Source organism: Triticum urartu, chromosome 6A (genome assembly GCF_056163025.1).
Source record: "Triticum urartu cultivar PI428250 chromosome 6A, HENAU_Tu73, whole genome shotgun sequence".
NCBI classification, from domain to species: domain Eukaryota; kingdom Viridiplantae; phylum Streptophyta; class Magnoliopsida; order Poales; family Poaceae; genus Triticum; species Triticum urartu.
The window spans coordinates 13,635,062-13,657,755 of record NC_141878.1 but is presented as its reverse complement, the minus strand read 5'-3'; the positions used below and the strand labels follow the sequence as shown (position 1 = coordinate 13,657,755).

Genomic DNA, 22,694 nt, shown 5'->3' with positions numbered 1-22,694 from the left:
GTAAAGGGAAAGACCAGGAGAAATGAGTGTAGTCATCCATTATTATAAGATAATATTTAAAACCAGAAAAGCTGGATACAGGCGACGTCCAGAGGTCGCAGTGAATTAACTGAAACGGGAAACTAGTAAAGGAAAGCGATGCTGAAAAAGGTAATCTAGTGTGGCGCCCTCGTTGGCATGCATCACATGTAGGAGATGGTGCGGGCACATTATTACATGAAGGGGAAATAAAAGACTGTAGCGAGGCCTGAGTAGCCCGGCTTGGATGACCGAGGCGGCGGTGCCAAATATCGCCGGCGGTGGTGCTGGTGAGGATGGTGGCGCCGGAGCCTAGGAACGGGTAGAGCGGGCCGGAGCTACTGGACCTCATGATTAGCCTCCGAGTGAGCAGATCCTTCACAGAAAAGCCATAGGGGTCAAATTCGATTGAGCATGAGTTATCAGTAGTGAATTTACGAACAGAGATTAGGTTTTTGACTACGTTTGCAGAGACTAGGACGTGGTTGAGATGAAAGGGTTTGGGAGGGAGAGAGGTATAGCCGAGGGAAGAGGGAGTCATGATGGTGCCGTTGCCTACTATAATGGGAGGAAGATGATGAGCTGAAACATCATAAAGCCGAGTGAGTATACCTGCGTTCCCAGAGATATGTGAGGAGGCACCAGAGTCCATGTACCAGTCGGCGGCGCCGGGCTGCTGCAGCGACATGTTGCTCATGGCGGAGTTGAGCATGCTGAAGTTGTCCCACGAGCCAGGAGTGGGCGACGGTGGAGGTGGCGCATGCGAGGAGGACGACGCGCCAGGGTAGAAGACGGGGTACACCTGCGCCGGGGCAGCGGGGCGGGGCCCGAGGATGCCGGCGGCGTGCGGGGGCACCCACGGAGCACGCCCAGGAGGAGGAAAAGGCGCGCCCCAGGGCGCGAAGTACCCCATCCACGGCGTCTGCCCGCCGGGGAACTGCTGCTGCTGGGGGTGGCGGCCGCCGTTGCCGCGACCACGACCGCGGCCACGACCACGGCCATTGCCACGGGCGCGATCAGAGGAGCCGCCGCGACCTGGGGTGCCCTCGCCGGTGGGCCGAGCGCGATCGCCAGAGCCGGGTGGGCCGCGATCGCCAGAGGAGGTGTCGGAGAGGCCGCCGGCGTTGGTGCTGACGGTGAGGGCGGTGGCCCCCTCGGTGCGATCACGGGCGTCGAGGGAGATCTCTTCAAGAAGGAGGCGCGAGCGCGCCTGGATGAAGGTGGGGAAGGGTACCTGGAGGGGGAGCACCGAGGCGAGGACGTGGAAGCGGCGCGAGAGCCCGCGGATGAGCTGCAGAGTGAGGGACCGGTCGGTGACCGGTTCGTCCACGTCGGCGAGGGCGTCAGCAAGGGCCTTCAGGCGGCGGCAGTATTCGCCGACGTGGAGGTCGCCCTGGGTGGTGGAGCGGAACTCGGCCCCGATGTGGATCGCGTGGGCCGGCTGATTGTCGTGGAAGAAGTGAGTCAGCTGGCTCCAAGCGCGGTGCGCCGTGTTGTCCGGCGACTTGATGACGTCGTAGAGGTCGTCGGAGATGGACCCGTAGATCCAAAGCAGGATGGTGACGTCGGCGTGGCGCCATGCCACGGTCTGCTGTTGAGGCTCGGAGAAGTGGTCGACGCGCCCCCCGGCATCGTACATGGAGAGCACGCACCTGAAGATCTGCCGCCATTTGGAGAAGTTGCCGGCGGCGAAGTCCAGCTTGAAGTTGAGGAAGTGGCCGATGTTGAGCTGGTGCATGTTGGGGATGCCGGAGGAAGACGAGGCGCCGGCGGACGGAGGGCCCGGGAACGGGAGAGCGACCGCGAGCGGCACCGTCGCAGGGGGCGCCGTGGCCACGGGCAGAGACGCCATGGCAGCAGGAGTCTTGGCAGGAGGTGCCGGGGCAGGAGGCGCCGTGGTGACGGGCAGAGGCGCCGTGGCGACGGGGAGGGGCGCCGAGGAGGACATGGTGAAGTCTCAGAGAGAACTCGCGTCTGATACCAAGTTGAAGGATTAAACTATCTGTATTGATTATGACTTCACAAGTTACGCATATATATACATGGAGTGCAACGGCAGGATAAGGTTACAACTGATCTAGCTAGTCCTAAGGAGACATGAGCTACGTGCGGGACGAGCCAGTCGTGGGCGCAGGACTCGGGCGTGCGGGTGGCGAGGAGGACGTGGAGGAAGTAGTGTTCCAACAGGACGAGCGAGGTTGATGGCCGGGGAGGGCGAGGATTTTTGCGTTTGGCGCGTGACCTCGCCTATTCCCCATTTAAAATGAAGGTTCAGCCCTTTGCAGAGTATTGGTGAGTTTTGGAACTCAGCATAGCAAGACCAACAGTCAGTTAGTCAACGGCAGGTGCCACAAGTGCATGCCTGTCATATTTTTGCGGACTTTATCTCTGTGGGTGCTTGACATACACGTGACTCCTTGAATTCCGTATAAATAAGAAAAAAAGTTTACCATGCTTTTTATATTGCGTACTCAGCATAGATGGGACCCATCAAATTCGGTGATAAAAAAATAAGGCATAAAATTATTGCGTTCCTAGGAAAAAGGTGAAGTTTGTGAAGTTTCTTGTCACTGCCAAGTCCTAATTTGTATCAAAGTCGGCAGATACCTCAATTTGGCGAGTTCCCAATAAATTGAACTTGGCGAAAGGTCAGAACTCGATGAAATCCCAGATTCCAGTAGAGGACGCATTGGTGTTACAGTTTTAGGTGCCTTTTTAGTTGATCCAATGGATGTTATTTAAAAAAAAATGATGTAGCTTACTGTAGTTGATGCCTTAGGAGTCAATTTTCGAATAAAAAGAGATAAGCTATGATTTCTTATGTTCCTTAATCTACACCGAACATTTCGCTCTTCCATGGATGGACTTAATTTGAGGTTCTCATAAGATTTATATTCTCCACCGATCGGTTCGTTCTGCCACTGAACCTACACAATTAGATGTCCATGTCTGTGGAATCTTATTCATTGTGGTGTCTCTGACAATGCCATGGTCAGGTACATTTCCTACGAAGAGATGGGAGTTGCTAGAAATCTACGTCCCTGCTGATTTTCCATTTGTCTTTCTCAAAGTTGACGATTCCCAAGCACTTTCTGGGCTACCTCTTGCAGCCCAGAGAATTCTGCCAACGTGCAAATTCAGGCGGTCATCTGAACTCTTGGTTTATTTCTCAGTCTCCGGATCACAGTTCGGCACCATGTGTCACTCCAATGTAGGGGCGTATAGCCAGGCCCAGCACTAGTAGAAAAAGGGATTTTTGTCCCGGTTGGTAAGGCCCTTTAGTCCTGGTTCGAAAACCGGGACTAAAGGGTCGTTACTAATGCCTCTCCCCTTTAGTCCCGGTTCGAAGGAACCGGGACTAAAGGGCGCGGCCACGTGGAGCTCCACCTTTAGTCCCGGTTGATAACACCAAACGGGACTAAAGGAAATTTTATGATTTTTTTTTTGAATTTTTTTTTTGATTTTCAAATTTCTGAATTATTTTAATCTCTAGTCTGTAATCACCACCCCTCATCACTGCTCAATTTATCCTCTAACCACCCCTCATCATTCCAAATCATTTAACTTCCCGAACGGTTAACTTACCGAACGGTCACCCATCCTCCCACTCCCCCAACCTGAGCACGCTTAACTTCCGGGTTCTATTCTCACTCGTTTCCAAGTCTGCACTTGTTGTTTTCCTGACAATAGTAAGATGTCAATCCTATTAACCTTCACGGATTTTTCTTGAGCATGAAGTGACACATTTCACTGTTTGAGTTTGAAACTATTATTTTAAAAAACAAAAATTATTTAGTAACACTAATATTTCTTGAATAATTAGTTTGACCATTGTTTGACCATATTTGACCAAAATTCGAAATAACTGAAATAATTATTTAGTAACACTAATATTCTAGAATAATTAGTTTGACCATTGTTTGACCACAGTTTGACCAGATTTGACCAGATTTGACCACATTTTTTCCAAAAAAAATTGAAACTATATTTTTTTCTGTTACTAGTGGCGCACCTAGCAAATGGTGCGCCACTAGTAAGTTTGAAATTTTTTCGATTTTTTCCACTCTAGATCTTATAAGCCCCGTAACTTTTTTTCTGTTAGGTTTTTGAGGATTTTGAAAATGTTTAACAGGGTTTCCCCGGTTAAATTCGGATGTAACTTTCCGAGTAGATGATTTTTCATATAAAATACTTTTTAATCCGAGTTCGTATGCAAAAGTTATGCCCATTTTACAAATTCCAGTGAGATTTTGCAAATAAAGTCCAAATTCGTATTTGTAAATTTTCCCAACAACCAGACCACATATCACATGGGAAACTTATTTTATTTTATTTTATTGACATTTCCATCATTTTCTTTTGTTTTTTCTAAAACTGAAAAGGTGGTGGGGGGGGGGGGAGTTTGAAAATGGGACCTTTAGTACCGGTTCGTGCCATGAACCGGTACTAATGCCTCAAAGCCCATTAGTCCTGGTTCGTGGCACGAACCGGGACTAAAGAGCCCAGGTGAACCGGGACTAATGCCTTAGCCGCACGAACCGGGATAAATGCTCACATTAGTCCCGGTTCGTGATTGAACCGGGACTAATGTGAAAAATTCCCTGTGACCAAAGCCCTGTTTTCTACTAATGCAGGCAACACATGCCATGCAACAAGGTCTTTCATTGACTGTATCTACTATTCAATACTATAGCTATGAGATTGGCCTGGGGAGCGGCAAGCTCCTGGCTACGCAACTGCTCTATGCTGTGTGGCTATACAGACCAACCAGGCCGTGCCTAGCGGGGTGGCTATACCATAGCCACTGAAAACTGTACGCTGTGTTTGGTTGCATCCATACAGACCAACCAGGCCGGCGCGGTGTAAAAATGGCCCGTTTGATAGATTGTATCCACTGTTTGTTTTGTATAGCACGAACCTTAAAGCACCGCCAGTCAAGCCCGCTAGAAACGGTGGAATGGGCCATTTCGCCTCAGCCAAGCAGCGTTTTTTATTCTAGCATGGTGCAGCAGTCAGTGGCGGGCGTTGATAAGCGCCCGCCGCACGTACTTTACACAGCAGTGGCGAGCGTTGCACCTTGCCTACCATTAGTAGGGTCGCCCACCACTGCTACCAGATTGAATCCGCCCACCACAGTTAGGGTCCTACCAGTGGCGGCCGGGCCCCACCACTGATGACACTTTAGCAGTGGCAGGAGGTCAGTGGTGGGCAGCCCCACCTCCTCCGACTCCAGAATCACCGGCTTCACAGACTACCAGTCTAAGTAGAGCTCCATTCTAAGAGTAGTCTTAGTTAGATAGTTTGTAGTTGTTGATGTCGACTCAGAGTAGAACTTGAGTAAAACTTGTGATGATGCTTTTAGGTACACGAATCATTAATGCTTATGTTGGTTATGTTACTTGTGTTCTTCTCCTGGTTTGCTTTTTTAAATTATGTTCTTCTCTTGGTAGATGAGGTGGTATGCGGTGTGTAGAAGGAGGTCTCCAGGAATGTATGATTCGTGGGAGGCATGTAGTGAACAGGTGAATGGTTACAACAATAGCTCAGATAAAGGGTTTCCAACTAGGCAGGAGGTAGGAGATGCTTACACCAAGTTTGTGCTCAGAGCGAAGCGCGACGATAGAGTGGGCAAAGGTGAAGGTCAGATCGGGTTTAGTCGGCTGAAGAAGCTGATAATCTTCGACCAGTTCGTCGCCATTTTGATGTTGATGCTATATTGTCCATGGATAGTATACATTCGGTTAAATGTTACTTCTTTTCTATGGTTGTTATCTTTTCTATACATCGCCATGGTTAAAATGCTTTTTGCCGAGGATGTTACTCAGCTTCATTTACTTTTACTGTAGTGATGTAAGCAAAAGATCAGAGCTAATGGAACAACCCTGCATAAGCAAAGGATTAGTAACTTGGGAAGAGTCGTTCTGCCCAGCTGGGGGCTGCTCTTCGTTTGGCTGCTTTGTAGGAGTTTGACAAGCATCTTGTTTTCCCTTGTACAAGGGTCAAGGGTATAGATATCATAGTAGATGATCAAGTGAGTCAATCGGCGACCGATCACCGATCGCCGCGCATTAATCTGCCCGCTGCCACTCGCCAGTCAGTCCGTGTTCCTCAGTCGATCGACTGCCGCCTGCCTATTCTCCCAGAAGAAGTTTTGTTTTATTTCTAGCCCTCCTACTCTCTATTAAATTGATGCCCACACCATCGATCATGTGACGAGACTTGTTCATCTGTGCGTTATCAGACTTGTTCCGTGGATTTCGTTTTCCATGTGACCTTGTGATACGCTATGATTTTTGTTGGCTTTTCAGTAGTAATTCATAAATATAAGATGGTCCAGCTTTTCTATGAGTGAGTGTATAGACATGTTTTACTGTATTTGTTTTGTTTGCGGGGATAGCTCAGTATTTTCTAAGTATTTCAAAAATACTACAGTTTTTAGGATTACCATGATTTTATTTACTTTGAGCTGTTTGACAACCACACAAAACTGTGGTTTCAATACTACAGTTTTTCTAATACGATGGTATTTTCTCTGCGTAAAAAGAAACCCTGGACCTCTTTTTTAAAACAGAGCATGCGAAAGAACGAGTCGATCGTTCTCTTCGGTAGCTTCAAGCCGCCACAAGCTCGTCTTGATCGGGCACCCATGGACAAATCAAGGATAGGCAGTTCAGTGTGGCGCGTATAGGGAGAGTACCGTAGTTGATGGGAAGGAGCAGGCTCACTAGTAGAAAAGGGGGCTTTGGTCCAAGCCGGGTAACCCCATTAGTCCCGGTTCAGTCCAAAACCGGGACCAATGGGGGCATTGGTCCCGGTTCGTGAGCCCAGGGGGCCGGCCGGGCCACGTGGGCCATTGGTCCCGGTTCATCTAGACCTTTTGGTCCCGGTTGGTGGGATGAACCGGGACCAATGGGCCTCGCTCCTGGCCCACAACCATTGGTCCCGGTTCGTGCCTCAAACCGGGACTAAAGATTAGACCTTTAGTTCCGGTTTGAGGCACGAACCGGGACTAATGGGGATGAGACCTTTAGTCTCGGTTCGTGCCACGAACCGGTACTAAAGGTCTCATTTTCAAACTCTACCCCCCCCCCCGATCGCCTTTTCAGTTTTAAAAAAAATAAAATAAAATGATGGAAATGTCAAAAAAATAAAATAAAATAAGTTTCCCATGTGATATGTGGTTTAGTTGTTGGGAAAATTTGCAAATGTGAATTTTGACTTTATTTGCAAAATCTCTCTGAAATTTGTAAAAATGGGCATAACTTTTGCATACTAACTCGGATGAAAAAGTTTTTTATATGAAAAATCATCTACTCGAAAAGTTACATCCAAATTTAATGGGGGGAACCCCATTAAACATTTTCAAAATCCTCAAAAACCTAATAGAAAAAAACTAACGGGGCTTTTAAGATCTAGAGTGGAAAAAATCAAAAAATATTCAAACGATGGGCAAACTGTGGTCAAACAATGGTCAAACTAATTATTCTAGAATATTAGTGTTACTAAATAATTATTTTTGTTATTTCAATTTTGGTCAAATCTGGTCAAACTGTGGTCAAACAATGGTCAAACTAATTATTCAAGAAATATTAGTGTTACTAAATAATTATTGTTTTTTAAAACAATAGTTTCAAAATAAAACTATGAAATGTGTCACTTCATGCTCAAGCAAAATTCCTGAAGGTTAATAGGATTGACATCTCAGTATTGTCAGGAAAACAACAAGTGCAGACTTGGAGCGAGGGAGAATAGAACCCGGAAGTTAAGCGTGCTCAGGCTGTGGGAGTGGGAGGATGGGTGACCGTTCGGGAAGTTAGATGATTTGGATTGATGAGGGGTGATTATAGGATAAATTGAGAAGTGATGAGGGGTGGTGATTACAGACTAGAGGTTAAAATAATTCAGAAATTTGAAAATCAAAAAAAATCAAAAAAAATTCAAAAAAAATTTCAAAAAAAAATCATAAAATTTCCTTTAGTCCCGGTTGATGTTATGAACCGGGACTAAAGGTGAAGCTCCACATGGCCGCGCCCTTTAGTCCCGGTTCTGGATTGAACCGGGACTAAAGGGAGAGGCATTAGTACCGACATTTTAGTCCCGGTTCCAGAACCGGGACTGAAGGCCCTTTTTCTATTAGTGGCTGCGACAACAACCTTGACGGTGAACGCGGACGAAGGCCGAGCGTTAGCTCCTGGTGCTCCAAGACGCGAAAGAAAACCAAGCCACTCCCGTCAACGCGAAGCTCCGCCGCGAGGTGCGACGCGGTGTGATCGGTGTTATGGTAGTTACACCTATTTGGTGTACTTTGGTAAGTATACACTGAGCTTGTGCATGGTGCGTTTAGCTTGGCCGTTCGGTTCAGTTAGTGCATGGTCCTGCTAGTTTGTGCACGCCGGTGCACTGTGCCCCGTTCATCAGTTTGTAGCTAGCAACGCACCGTTTGCACCTGGTTCAAACGGCTACCTAGTTAATATTACGTCGATGCATGCAAGCTCTTGCCAAACTGGTCCACAGTATTCTAATACTTCAAAAATACTCTGTTATGTTAAAACTGTGGTATTGTGTATTTGTTTGTCCACTTATTTTATTTCATATGTCGTCTGTATTGAAATAGTCAACACGTATTATGTTTGTGGACGGAGGGAGTAATTTATAAATTACAGCATTTCATCATTGTATTTAGATAGAACTACTCATCAACCCGTGCACCTGCACGGGCTAATGACTTTGAGTCAAAAACTTTGTATTTATGTACCCTGGAAAAAGAATAATCGGTCACAATATTGTTGACTGTTTCTATAAGTGCACTTATCAAAATCGCAGTCACTTTTTGTATTTATGTACACTGAGCTTTGAATGAACGTACATAAATACAAAATGATACCTAATTTGACTGTACACAATTTGAACGTACATAAATACAAAGTGAGGAAATAATACCTAATTCATGGTAGTAATATGGAAAAAACCAAAAATAGTATAATTTTGGAAATTTATTGTAGAAAATGATACATTATTGAAAAATAGAATGGTAAAAATTTAGTAACATTTTGGTAAATTTGTACATTTCTATTGACTGTAAATTTAGTCCTAGTTAGTTTTATCAATTTGAGATAATAGAAATTTGGTTTTTGCTGTGTGGTAATTAAAAAAATATAGTTCTTCCCTCAAAGCAGTTCAGTCTATTACTCTTTACCCATTGGCATAAAATACTATATACTGTGTCAGTTTGCGTTCTTTAGTGAATATATAAATTCTTATTTATCGTTAAATTATCAGAAGTTTTGTTTCTTTATTAAAAGAATAAATAGCTGGTCACAAAATTTGAAATTATGTGCTATTTTAGTCTTCAACTTCCGCAAATGGATGTTACACATCTTTGTACCTAAAAATGCACACTATGACTTAATCTCTTTTTTATTTTGCAACTCGGTCGGCTCAGAAATAACATTTGCTTAGTGGACTGAGAAATAACAAATTTGAAATATTATACTGAATTGTGGGTGCGGTTTATCTATGCCATTTGAAAGACCCAGTAAAAAGGGGTTTCTATTGGTCATTATGAAAGTTAGAAAATATATATTGCATTATATATAGCTCGTAATCAAAATTAAGATATATGTACTTTTCAAATTGCGTACTTATAATTTTTATTAGGCATATTTTGCATTTATTGTCTCAATTTTTGTTCCGGATGAAAATCTTGAACACTTTTATGGAACGTCAGGGGCATGCAAGTGAGAAGAAGTTGGCGATCAAGGGAGGCAATGGAGAAAACAATCGACAAAACCATGCACTGTATTATTATACTCGTAAAGAGAGTAAAGATTGACATTTTCTGGAGAGTATATCATAAAAAACTTGTTTATTTGTAGTCCAAATTAACGTTATTTGTTGGGCAAAAAATATATATATCATGAATCACTTGTACGCAGCCATTCTGTACTATTACCGTTTCCTATGCACATATACGTGTGGATTACCTCGCTGGTAAATTAACATCAAGCCAGTTTCATTAATCTATATTGAGACGTGTTTTTTATAAGGGGACCTATTAGAGACTTGTTGTATAGGCTTTCTTTTTTTCTTTGTTGTAGGACGTAGCGTGTTTACTTTGGAAACTGCTAGTGCACACGTTTTTTTTACTGTAATCTAATAGGATTGTTATTTATGGACCATACATATTACATTTGATCATAGTCGTATATTTAATAATCCTATGGTAATTATTGATCTTACTCTAGAATTAGCGTGGAGCCTCGTATGGTGCCTCTAATTAGTAAATATAAGATATAAGATATATGATGATAACTAATATATTATTTATGCTCTACAATCGAAGGTTAGACTTCACATGGATGGGAAAAATATTTTTGGACGTAGTTGCTCACACACCAAAGATTTTCAAGATATGTGCTCGTTCAAATTTTTAGGTTCTGTCAACTTTTCTTATCTTGATAAGCTTAGAAATCATGTATTCTTAGTAACATGATTTTTTGGAACAAAATAAAAGGTCCCCGGCACAGGGCCCCTAATTTGTGGAGAGGGACCTGTTACCGACTTGTGTCTGCTTCCTTGTGTTTTCTTGCTCTAGGTGGCCGTTGTGCTTGGATATTTCCCTTTCCTTTTGTTGTAGTGGAACACTGGTTTCTGTTAACAGAAACAGAATAGATATCTTACAAACGCTTGCTGGGGGTGGGGTCCCAGCAAACGCCCACATAACCATAAGATTTGCATTCGACGGTGACACTTTTTTGCAAAAGAAGAAAAATCCACAATTTAAACAAATTGCCATGATAGTTTTGTAAAATGTTAACCGCAGCCTAACCAATACACATAAACTGCCATTGGGGGGTTTGCAAATACCATGTCCCCCGGCGAGCATTCGCTGGGGATTGGCTTTCTAACAGAAATCAGAGAGGAAACTCTCTTTTCAAAAAAAGAAAGAAAAGCTGCTGACTTGTGCCGTTCACATTACAACATGGCGCAAGCCCAACAACATCGATCTCTAGCACTAGCACATAAATGCTAATAGCAACAGCAGGCAAAGATAGAGTTCGTATGATCTTCCATTTCCTTGAAGTTAAAGACAGGAATAATCCGAAATGTCAAAAAGAATGGCACAATTAAAAGGAAGCAAAGAGATAACGAGGAGCTTTAATTATTCGTTTCCTGCGCCGCAGCTTTTGATGGATGAGCTGCCAACAGCGGCGCACATAATATTTTAGACGCTTTAAGCATCACTAAAAGTTGTAAGGGCATCTTCAACGGTGACCCGCAAATTCCCTCGGTTTTGTCCGAAATTCAGTCAAGACCAATGTCCAAACGCTGATGCGGGAGCCGGCCATCCAATCGTGCCTTCCGCCAAACAGCTTCCATTCACATACACACCTTCCGCCAAAAATACTTTTCATTCCATTGTGTGTTAGTAAAATAATCCATTAAGCTCACTAATATACACCTTCCGCCAAACACTTTCTGTTCACATGCACACCTTTCGCCAAAATACCTTCCGTTCAATTGTGGGTTACTAAAATAATCAATTAAGCTCACTAATGTACACCTTCCGCCAAACACTTGCATGATTAATAGTAGTCTCCGCCAAAGCAAAAAAAGATTAGCCGCAGCTATTCGCCATCCGGAGGAAGAGAGGACACGTGGTGACTTTTGGTTCATCATGTGGATTTCCGGACTCCCGCCAAGGTTCCCCACGTTTATCTCCAATTTACTGGAAAAACGTGGTCCAGACCGCTCAATGGACCGATACAGAACCGCGATAGATGACAAACTGCGTCTAGACAGCACGGTTCGGATGCTTGCGGGAGGTTTGAGGGTCCGCCTTGGAGATGCGCTAATCCACGGGCCACGGCAATATAGCATTCTACTTGATCTGTGGTTTGCAGCCGCTATTTATACTCTCCGAAGACCGTCCGGTTCACTTCTCCATGGTATACATAGTCATCTATATACCTTTTTTCTAAGAGGGCCATCTGAATTCGAGTTCAAAGTCCATTTTTTTAGATAGCTTACAACATATGACATGCAGTTGTGTTCAAAGTCAAGGCCACTGACCAACATGTTATGTTTCTTTTGAGAAACTAACATGTACTTGTACCCGAAAAGCTCTGGTAACCACCACTTATTTTATTTTATTTTATTTTTGAAATTAACCGCCACTTATATGTTACTATAATTCCACGCATGATAGATAAACGAATATATGTTTGCGTGTCTTCCTTGCACTACATTTTTTTCTCCTATTGTTTGCTCATGCTGTCATGCGTGAAACGGCAACGCGTACATGCAGGGTATTACGATGGATCTCCCGCGGCTCAACATAGGCCAAAACGGAAGACGGGCTTCCTCAAAGCATGGTAATAAAAAGGAGCCCCGTCATATTTCTTTGCTCTACATTAGTTCTGTACTAATCTAACGTGCTCTGTGTTTGCCCTGCAAACTACAGCCTTGCTGCTTTGTGTTGTTGCTGCCTCGTAGACGAGTGTTGCTGCGGCTCATGTCAGATTTGTCGCAAACACGCCAAGCCAGATGGTGACCGATGAACAGTCCGAGCTGAGATACATATGTAACGTAGTACATACTAGAAGAAAAGGCACGCCTTGGCACGCTGTTTACTGTAATGTAGCATCACGTGTACCTGACGAAACTGAATCCCATGAGGCTGAAGGTGTGTAGGAGTTGAAGACGTCGCAGTCTGGGACCCGCAAGTAAGCGACGATGTTGAGTATTATGATTATAGCGTAGGATCTTACTCTACCCTGTCTTGTACTTCAAGTTGGTCATTGTACCCCTATATATGCGCCCACGAGGCTCAAGCAATAAACAATCAATTCCACCAACATCCTTCTCTATTCCTTCTGACCGTCGTGGAAGATTTTCGGTCAGTTCAATTTATAAGATATTGATCAAAACAAAGATTCAGAGGGAGAATTGGTTAGAGAATGTTCAAGGCCAGTCTGGCACTAGCATTGAGGAACGAAACTGGACGAAGCTTTGAAACATTACAGTGCCATCTAAGATCAAGAATTTCTTGTGGAGGTTGGGGCAGAACTCGATGCCTACCTCAGATGTGTTGCATCACCGTCATATGGCAACATCTTTTGTTTGTGCAATATGTTCATCTGAAGACAATTGGAAGCACGCTCTATTTGAATGCATGTTGGCAAGAAGTGTGTGGTAGCTCGCTACAGAGGAGATGGTTGGACATATGTGTGCAAATCATGCTTTGAATGCAAGGTACTGGCTGTTCTTGCTGAACTCGACACTATCTCATGAGATTTTCACTGAGATGGTAGTGACCATGTGGGCGATCTGGAAAGTAAGGAGAAAAGCAATCCACGAGGATATATTTCAGAGTCCACTCTCAATGTTGGAAGACTAACGGCACTTGTGCAACGTGAGGACCGAGTCCTCCGCAGTTAGGCTCACGATCTCTCCTATCATGTAGCACACGATGTGCATGCCCTTGTATAGCTCGGGCAGTTATTCTCGGTACTCTGTATATGACCCCTTCGTGGGCAATGGAATGTGATCACGCAGTGTTTCCATAATCCAACTTGGCACCAGAGCAACCCTTCCTACGACCTACCCTCCATGGCCACCGACGACTCTTCCGGTGGCCTCGCGAGCTCCTCCGCTCCGCCTCCCTCTCCGGCACTCCCCTCTTCCGGACTCCCAGCCCCCATAGCTACTGCTCCACCGGCGACTGCTCCTGCCCCCATAGCTACTGCTCCTGCTGCCATGTCCGTGTTTCCCTTCGTGCTGCCGGCCGCCCACTCTGACGTCGCATCTTCCTCTTCCCCGCCGTCCCCTCCATCCACAGCCTCAACAACATCGGCAACTTCATCACCTTCAAGCTCAACGTCCAGTCCGGTAACTAAAATACTAATTGGATGCTCCGACCAAGCCTTCACGTTAATCCTTATAAAACATCATAAATTATCCGTTAGATATGCAAATTGCACATCTACAACCATTGGATGAAGTGCCTCGAGGAGTCCTTGCCATCACTACTAGAAAAAAGGCTGTTAGTGGCGCACCTATTTTGGCTATTAATGGCGCACGCCTGGTGTGTCACTGTTAATCTACATAACAGTGCCGCACCACCTGCTACGCCATTACTATCCGAGACACTAATGGCGCAGCTAAAGTGCGCCATTACTAAGCCCAGAAGTGCGCCACTGCTGTTACTCCAAAGGACCATGCGTACCTTGTGCTCTAGGTTACTAATGGCGCACTTTTAAATAATGCGCCACTGGTGTTTTTATTTCTGTGCGCCACTAAAGTGCACTATCACTACTAGGGAAAACCCTAGTAGCAGCGCAGGTTTTAGACCTATCAGTAGCGCGGGGTTATGCACTACTGATAAGGCGCTACAGCTAACGAATAGCAGTAGCGTGCCTCCACCCACGCTACTGCTAAATCGACTTGGTAGTAGCGAGTTCCAGGAGGAGCGCTACTGGTAATTAGTAGTAGCCCTTCTCCCTGCCCGCGCTGCTACTATTATTTCGTATTTTATTTCTTTTTTATTTCATGTTGTATTCATACACCTTTACACAAGTTTTCATACAACTGGAATTTAGAAATTGTTTTTACATCATAATGAGTTACTACATCACAGGGTGAAAGAACCGTGTAGACTAGTTTCAAGTGGATGGACATCCACTTGAAACTAATCCCCGGTTCTTTCACCCAATGATATAATAAATATCATCATCATCATATCATTAACAACTTATCATCATAATACATCATTGTCATATAACACCTCCTCAAGATCATCATTTTCATCAATGAGACATCACATAGCAAATTGGTCACTAGTCGTAATCACAAGTACTCCTCACATCATCAACTCTAACACATTGTATCACATAATAAACATATTATACCTCATATGACCTACTACATTCTCTTAGGACCTACTATATTCTCTAAGATAAAATAGCAAAAAACAAGATAGCCCCTGACTCTCGATTATGGAGAATGGAGATTATCCTGTCTCCAATTCTTGCCTTTCGCTTAATGTTACTTCCAAGAACCTCCTTGCAAATGTCCAAACATTTTTTCCATTCTTTGATTAGCATGTGTTCATCGCTTTTAGAAATCCGATATGCACAGGTGAGCTCCTTAGATTCACCTGGCTGTATGTTCATAACTGCAAGGCGACCATTCTGATACATCAGATGAGGCACACAATCCATCGGGATTTTCTGTTGAAAAACATAGTAATAACTTCGTAGTTAGCAATGATGTACTAGTTTTAGAAGTATGCAAAAGATGCATGGATGTCGTAATAGTAAAAAATCTTACCAGGGTATCTCCATTGAAGTTATCGTGGTTCAACGCGTGCACTAGTGGCACGTATTCACCATAATTTGGAGGAGTTCGATAATAGGTATTGTAATTCTCAAAAAAAGTACAATAAGCAATCAGATGACTTTTCTCCTTATAAGTTAATTCGGAGCCATCAGTGTAGTGGGTTTTGTCTACCATCTTCTGCACATGCTTTGAAGATTCAAAATAAGCTGTCAATGGAAATAAGCTGTCAACTATTTTAAATTAAACAATATAAATTAGTTAATAAATATGTTTGAGAAACTCACATTGCGGTAGAATCGGAAGCGTATCAACAAGGACCCAAATGTCCATATTGTCTTGCTCGATGTCAGGATTACCAAGATCCATGGTGACAATCATACCCTCATAAAAACCATACATTTTGCAAAGTGCTTCCCAATTTTGGCAACCAAAATGGATTACGCTCTGAGAATTGTACAGATTTACTTCAAAATCGATATCATGATGGGTTCTTAGGTGTATTTTCTTTGTTTCATAATTTTCATGGTCTTCAAAACCCATCCTCTCCAAGACATAGCGTCTTGCATGGCATGGGATAAGCTAGTCGAATTGTAAAAGATGAAAATTAGACGTTGAAATAGTTGAAGTCATGCTTAATTACGAAAAAAACACTTGTCGTTGTTGCGTACCGTTTCAACACCGAAGGTCTCCTCGAGCTTAATGCTGAAGCGCCGATCTTCATCCAGCTCAACGAACCTGTCGCACATACCTCGATCATCGTGGCACCAGCTGCACTCCCCCGGGAGACTGTCGTCGTCCGAGTACGACATTTCCTACGTTCATAATTCAAAGATTAAACTTGTACATATTCTAGCACAAGTCATGCCAGAATTCACGGAAAAATCCGGCATGACCTTTGCTAAAAAAGGACATATCGAGCGCCTGAAATTTGCCAAAACGGAAATTAATCAACACTCCGGCAAAACATAGGCCACTCGGAGGTGTAACCAAAACATGAAATAATTGCTTAAACTAAAAAATAACAACAAATATGGCATGTTCAACTAGTTCTATTAATTCAACTAGTTCTATTAATTCAACTAGTTCTTACTAAATATAAACTTAGTATAAAAAGAAAAAAAACTAGTTCTTTCTAAAAATGAAGTAGTCCAACTAGTTATTAATTTACTTACTATACTAGTTCAACTAAAACTTAACTAGTTCAACTAAAACTAAAATAGTTCTATTAATTCAACTCGTTCTTACTAAATATAAACTTACTATAAATAGAAAGAAACTAGCACATCTACTACTACTAATTAACATCTAACTACTACATCTACTACTAATTAACATCTACTACTGCTAATTATACAACTAGTTTACCATCACTACTAGTAATTAATATCCACTACTTCTAAAAATCATTATCTATGAACCCTAAATTAACATCTACTACTACTAAAATCATCTACTAACTAAGCAAAGAGAGAGGGGGTGGGGGAGGGGTCGGGGGCTTACAGAGGGAGAGACGGTGGCGGGGAGGTGCTTGGCGACGAAGGGGCGGCGAGGGCGGGCTCGGGATCGGGAGGCGGCGGTCCTGGGCGGCGGGCTCGGTCGAGGGCGGCGGGCTCGATCGAGGGCGGTGGCGGTGAGGTCGAGGGCGGCGACAGTGTGGTCGAGAGCGGCGGCGGTGAGGTTGAGGGCGGGCGGCGGCGGCGGCGGTGAGGGCAAGCGCGCTCGGGCTCGGGCGGCGGCGACAGGAGTAGGGGAACAGGCCGGGGGGGAGGAGGACTTAGTGAAATTTTGATTGGGGGGGGTGGTTAACTCGAACTAGTAGTAGCGCTCATATGGAAAACGCGCTATAGCTAACTTATCTATAGCGCGTTTTAGGGAAAACCGCTACTGCTAATGGAAGCAGTTATTTCTTTTGTTTATCCCAATATCAGTAATGCTTTGTCCTAAAAAAACGCTATAAGTCTAAGCAATGTAAAAACATCAAAAATATACATTGGTCATCATTGATCTTTTTGTGTATAATCTAAATAGTCAACATGAATCCTCACTGTACCTGTATAGGTCAGGCGAGGATTCATATTGCAACCACAAATCATACACATATAGTTCAATGAAGACCAAGTGCTCGAGATAGGTTGAGAAACAACATATTTAAGGTGGTAAACACCTTGTTCGCTTAGCAGTATGGGACTAAACTTAATTAATTGCGGTGATACTTAGCAGTAGCGAGTTTTGAGGAAAACCGCTGCTACTAAGTTCTTTAGCAGTAGCGCGTCCACGGAAAGGGCGCTACTACGATATCTAGCCTGGAGGCAACACCGTGGCAATTATAGTAGTAGCGCTCTTTTCACCTAGAGCGCTACTGCTAGTCAGTCATTAGTAGCGCTCTTTTCTGAAGCTCGCTATTGCTAATTAGCAGTAGCGCCTGTTTTTAGACCGCGCTGCTGCTAAGATTCTGTGTATAAGGTTTTCCCTAGTAGTGTATGCACTGGTAGAAAAAGGGCCTATAGTCCCGGTTCGTAAGGGCCTTTAGTCCCGGTTCAGGAACCGGGACTAAAGTGTCGGTACTAATACCTCCCCCCTTTAGTCCCGGTTCAATCCAGAACCGGGACTAAAGGCCCTCCACGTGGGCAGTGCGCAGAGCCCAGCCAGGAGACCCTTTGGTCCCGGTTGGTGGCACCAACCGGGACCAATAGGCATCCACGCGTCAGCACTTCTGTGGCTGGGGTTTTTGTTTTTTTTTTGAAATGGGGGGGGGGGGGGTTGGGGTTTTTGGGGGGTTAATTTAGGTGTTTCATATATTGTGTTAGCTAGTTATAATTAATAGAGAGAACTGTCCTCTGTTATGTCTGTGCTTGGTCGACGCTACATACTATACATACGTATATAGAGAGGACTAGACACGCTAGCTAGCTAGTAAGCAAACGAAGGAAACAGAAGATCGTCATGAACATATATGCATATATACAGAGAGAAGTGATATCGACCACCTCTCCTTCTCCGAGAGATTGGTCGAACAACAAGTTCTCGTATATCTATCTGACACTACCGGCTACATATATACAATAATTATCTCTTACAAATATAATCATACGGACTCAGGGTTCGCATAGAATTCTCCGTCTTCAGGGATCACGTGGTCAAGAAAGAATGCCGCCAATTCCTCTTGAATTCCTCGCATGCGAGCTGGTGCTAGGAGTTCATCCCGCTTCCGAAACATCTAATTTAAAGAAGGGGGTCAATACATATATATATATATATATATATATATGAATGAATGAAACTCAACACAAATGATGGTAATAAAATAAAATTGTGAATGTTGTTATTTACGTACTGCATATTGTTCGTCAGTGTAGCCCCGCTCACAGGTCGTGTGGCGGATGGACTCGCAAACATAGTAACCACAGAAATCATTCCCTTGTTGCTGCCACAACCACTTTACAAGAAATAGAGGTTAATCAAACTGATAAGCAAGAATGCCAAATGGTATTGATGAAACTAGCGCTTGAATGACTAGTAGATGCGCTTAAAATGCTACTATAGCTAGTACTTACTTTCAGGTGTCTAAATTGCAGCTCCTTCGGCAGTCCCGGAGCTTTTCTGGTGAATTTTCTCCAAACCCTGCCGGACAAAGAAAACAATTACTTGATATATCAGGAAATGAACAAAGTTGCTGATATGGTGGATAATGATCGATTTAATTTACTTCTCGAGTATTTGAGTCATGTCTGCATAGTCCTTGGGATCTTTTCGTCTTGAGTCTAAGACGGTTACTAGTCCCTGCTCAAGCTTAATATGTAGGAGAATATAGTGGAAACTGCACACGCATGCATAACTCATCAATTACATTACTATAACCTTGACTAATATATAAGGGAAACCGAATACGCACAAGACAGTAACACTCACTTGAAGTTGTAAGGAAAGAGTATTATATCTTTGTTTTGATTTATTATCAACGATTCAAGCATGCTGGCCTCGGTTTCTGCGGCATGAAATTTAACCTGAGTTGCATCTATGAGATATGTGTTAATGAACCCAATATCACCGACTTGTCTTTTCTTCAATTCGATGATCTTCAATCTGCATAATATAGTGAGGATGATTATAAATACATGCAATCAAAGAGCTAAGCTATATAGAGAAACTTAATGACAGAAGTAGTAGTACTTACAGACAGTAGCAGGTGACAGTTGCTTTATCGAGGGCCAATTGATTGAAGAACTGATAGAACTCCTCAAATGGAACAGGTAACAGATCAATTCCAACGAGGTCATGCTCCGGTTTAACTCTCGCATACAAAGTACTCCTCCCCCCAGAGTCTCTGCAGATTTTCAAGTACCAATCATGCAATCTTCGCATCATCGTTGATAGAGATCTTTCATCTTTGACGAGAGGCTTCCCGTACTCGTATCTTTGTATCTGCACGTCCATGGGTTCATAATGTACTTCGTCGGGCAGGTAATCTGCAAGATTGCTATAACCGGGCACCATCCTCGGATCATTATCGACGTTGTGGCTAGGCACCTTGAGCGGGGGGCACGATTGCTTCGCTTGTTCGCCGAGCTGGGCAATTTGTTTCCCAGCTCGTCGTTGTTTCAGCCTTTGATCACTGACAGTACTTCCCGACCGCTCCGCTTCGGCAAATTCCTTTCCAATAATGCGGTCATAGTTTCCTTTCGGCGAATCAGACTTCGGTGGTTTTGCCAGGGCAGCCAGAGTGCGCTTCACTTTCACCCGATCTACCTTCTCCTCCGGAGGTGGATGTTTCTTTGCTTTCACCCCTTCAAAGAATTTCTTCACTTCTTCTCGCGCGATCTCGGCGTTCTCCTCCTGGGTCCTCTCGTATGGTAACTTCTCTGGAGTCTTCAGAGAAGGACCGAATCTGTATGTCCTCCCGCCTCTGGTTGTACTGCTAGACGCCGACCGAGCAGACGTAGCGGTTGTCTTCTTTACTTGCTTAAGCGGCGGAGGAGAAGGACTACGACGCGCCGGAGCAGCTGGAGCGGCGGCAGGTCTCTTCCGCCCTTGCTGACGAGGCGGAGAAGGAGGAGGCTGGCTGCTCGGGCGCGTCGGCGCAGGCGGAGAAGGAGGCGGAGTGCCGCCACGCGCCGGAGAAGGAGCCGGCCGACGGCCCTGATCATCACTCGCCGGAGGAGGAGGAGGCGGTGGAGGCGGAGTGCCCTGACTCGCCGGAGGAGGAGGAGGAGGCGGTGGCGTCTAGTTCGGAAGGTTGATGAGCTCCTTCCGCCATAGGCATGGAGTCTTCAGAGCAGACCCCAGCCGAGTCTCCCCTTCACCGGTAGGGTGGTCAAGCTGGAGTTCCTCAAATCCCTCAGTTATCTCATCCACCATCACCCTAGCATATCCTTCTGGAATCGGCCGGCAGTGAAAAGTTGCGCCGGGTTCAGTAGGAAAAACAGAGCCAACAGCCGCCTTGACCTTCAAATTCATCCATTGCGTCATAAGGTGGCAATTTTGAGACTCCGTGATAGCATCCACGGGATAGCTGGCAGGAGCCGTCAAGGCATGCTCCGGCTGAAGCAGCTCGGTGGAAGCCACGCTGCTTCTGCGCTGAGATGGCGGGGTAGCTTCGGGGGAGGCTTCGGCAGTACGTTTGCTGCGATTTGCTTCTCGTTCCTCTATCGCGTCCACCCTTGCTTTCAGCGCCTGCATTTGGGTCTGCTGCACTTTTTTCCTCCTCTCATGGGATTTGTAACCGCCTGCGTCCGGAAACCCAACCTTCCACGGAACGGAGCCTGGCGTGCCTCGTGTCCGTCCAGGGTGCTCAGGATTCCCGAGGGCCATTGTGAGCTCGTTGTTCTCTCTGTCTGGAAAGAACGTCCCTTCATGCGCTGCTTCGATATACTGCTTAAGCTTACTGACTGGTATGTCCATTTGATCGTTCGTCCAAATGCACTTCCCTGTTTCAGGGTCCAGGGTTCCGCCAGCCCCGAAGAACCAAGTCCAGCAACGGTCTGGCCAGTTATTTGTCTCTGGTTCGATCCCTTTATGAACCAGATCATTCTCACTCTTGGACCACTTAGGCCGGGCTACGAGGTAGCCACCTGACCCCGTGCGATGGTGAAGCTTCTTCTTCGCAGCATTTTGCTTGTTTGTCGCCGACATCTTCTTACTCTTTTCTGATGTCTTGTGGGCCACAAATGCGGGCCAGTGATCTCTGATCTTCTCATATCTGCCCTTGAATTCTGGTGTCTTGTTATTTTCGACAAACTTATTCAGCTCTTTCTTCCACCTCCTGAATAGTTCTACCATCCTCTTCAGAGCAAAAGACTTGATTAATTTCTCTTTAACTGGGTTCTCTGGATTATCCTCAGGCGGTAGGGTGAAATTTGACTTCAGCTCAGTCCAAAGATCATTTTTCTGCATATCATTGACATAAGACACCTCAGGGTCTTCTGTAGCTGGCTTAAACCATTGCTGGATGCTTATCGGGATCTTGTCCCTAACCAGAACCCCACACTGAGCAACAAATGCGCTCTTTGTCCGGAGGGGTTCAATAGGTTGGCCGTCGGGCGCAATTGCTATGATCTCAAACTTTTCATCCGCGCTCAACTTTTTCTTCGGGCCTCGTCTCTTTGCCGAAGTTGTGCTCGATTCGGAGGGCTAGAAAAAAGAACAAAGACTTAATTAATATGTGTACATACCAAAACAATGAATGCATCAATCAGCTAGTCAGCATAGGCTTAACTAATATATATACCTGGCCAGACTCGGTTCGGTCACCGGAGCCGTCATCACGGTCTCCTTCTTGCACCGGCATTGGGTCACCGGAGCCGTCCTCATGTTCTTCTTCTTGCACCGGCGTTAGGTCACCGTAGCCAGCTTGTTCACCCTCTCTTTCCAGACCATCGGTTTCGTTGAGAAACAACGAGATGGCATCACTTCCTTCTGCGATTATGTCCCTCAACAACGCTTCTTTTGTTGCTTCGTCTAGGGCGGTGTCCATAGTTTCTACAAATATTTACAACATGGCAATTATTATTCAAACATGACAGATGGATATATTAGTGCCAAACGTAGAACTAGCTACCTAATCATAGTAAGCTATCGGGAGGGGGTATATATCGACAACGACGACACTACATCATGTTCGAGAGGATCGCCGAGGGGTCGGGAGGTTGCCTAGTGTCAAAGGATTCAACAAAACCATGTCTTCATCATTAGGCGAAAGTAACATGTGCATGATGGTACGAAGCTCTTCAAAGTTGTTCTGGAACGGAGTCCCAGATAGGATAATTCGCTTTTTGGTACAAAGTTCAGCAAGAGCCTTCCGAATATCGCTATTTGGAAGGCCTTTGCTGAATTCGTACCAA

The 22,694-nt window shown here is 44.8% G+C and overlaps 1 protein-coding gene and 1 long non-coding RNA gene across 2 annotated transcripts; one reads left to right on the top strand and one right to left on the bottom strand.

Moving 5' to 3' along the window:
- Window positions 1-356: 356 nt before the first annotated feature.
- Window positions 357-1,966, bottom strand: LOC147963191 (uncharacterized). Its single transcript, XM_087529502.1, has 2 exons — window positions 631-1,966; window positions 357-394 (listed from the first exon to the last, which is right to left on the bottom strand). The coding sequence occupies exons 1-2, from the start codon at window positions 1,964-1,966 to the stop codon at window positions 357-359; spliced, it is 1,374 nt and encodes a 457-aa protein (XP_087385628.1).
- Window positions 1,967-11,926: 9,960 nt separating this feature from the next.
- Window positions 11,927-12,887, top strand: LOC125514456 (uncharacterized). Its single transcript, XR_007286451.2, has 3 exons — window positions 11,927-12,146; window positions 12,326-12,392; window positions 12,482-12,887. It is a non-coding gene; the product is annotated as an uncharacterized LOC125514456 (long non-coding RNA).
- Window positions 12,888-22,694: the final 9,807 nt, after the last annotated feature.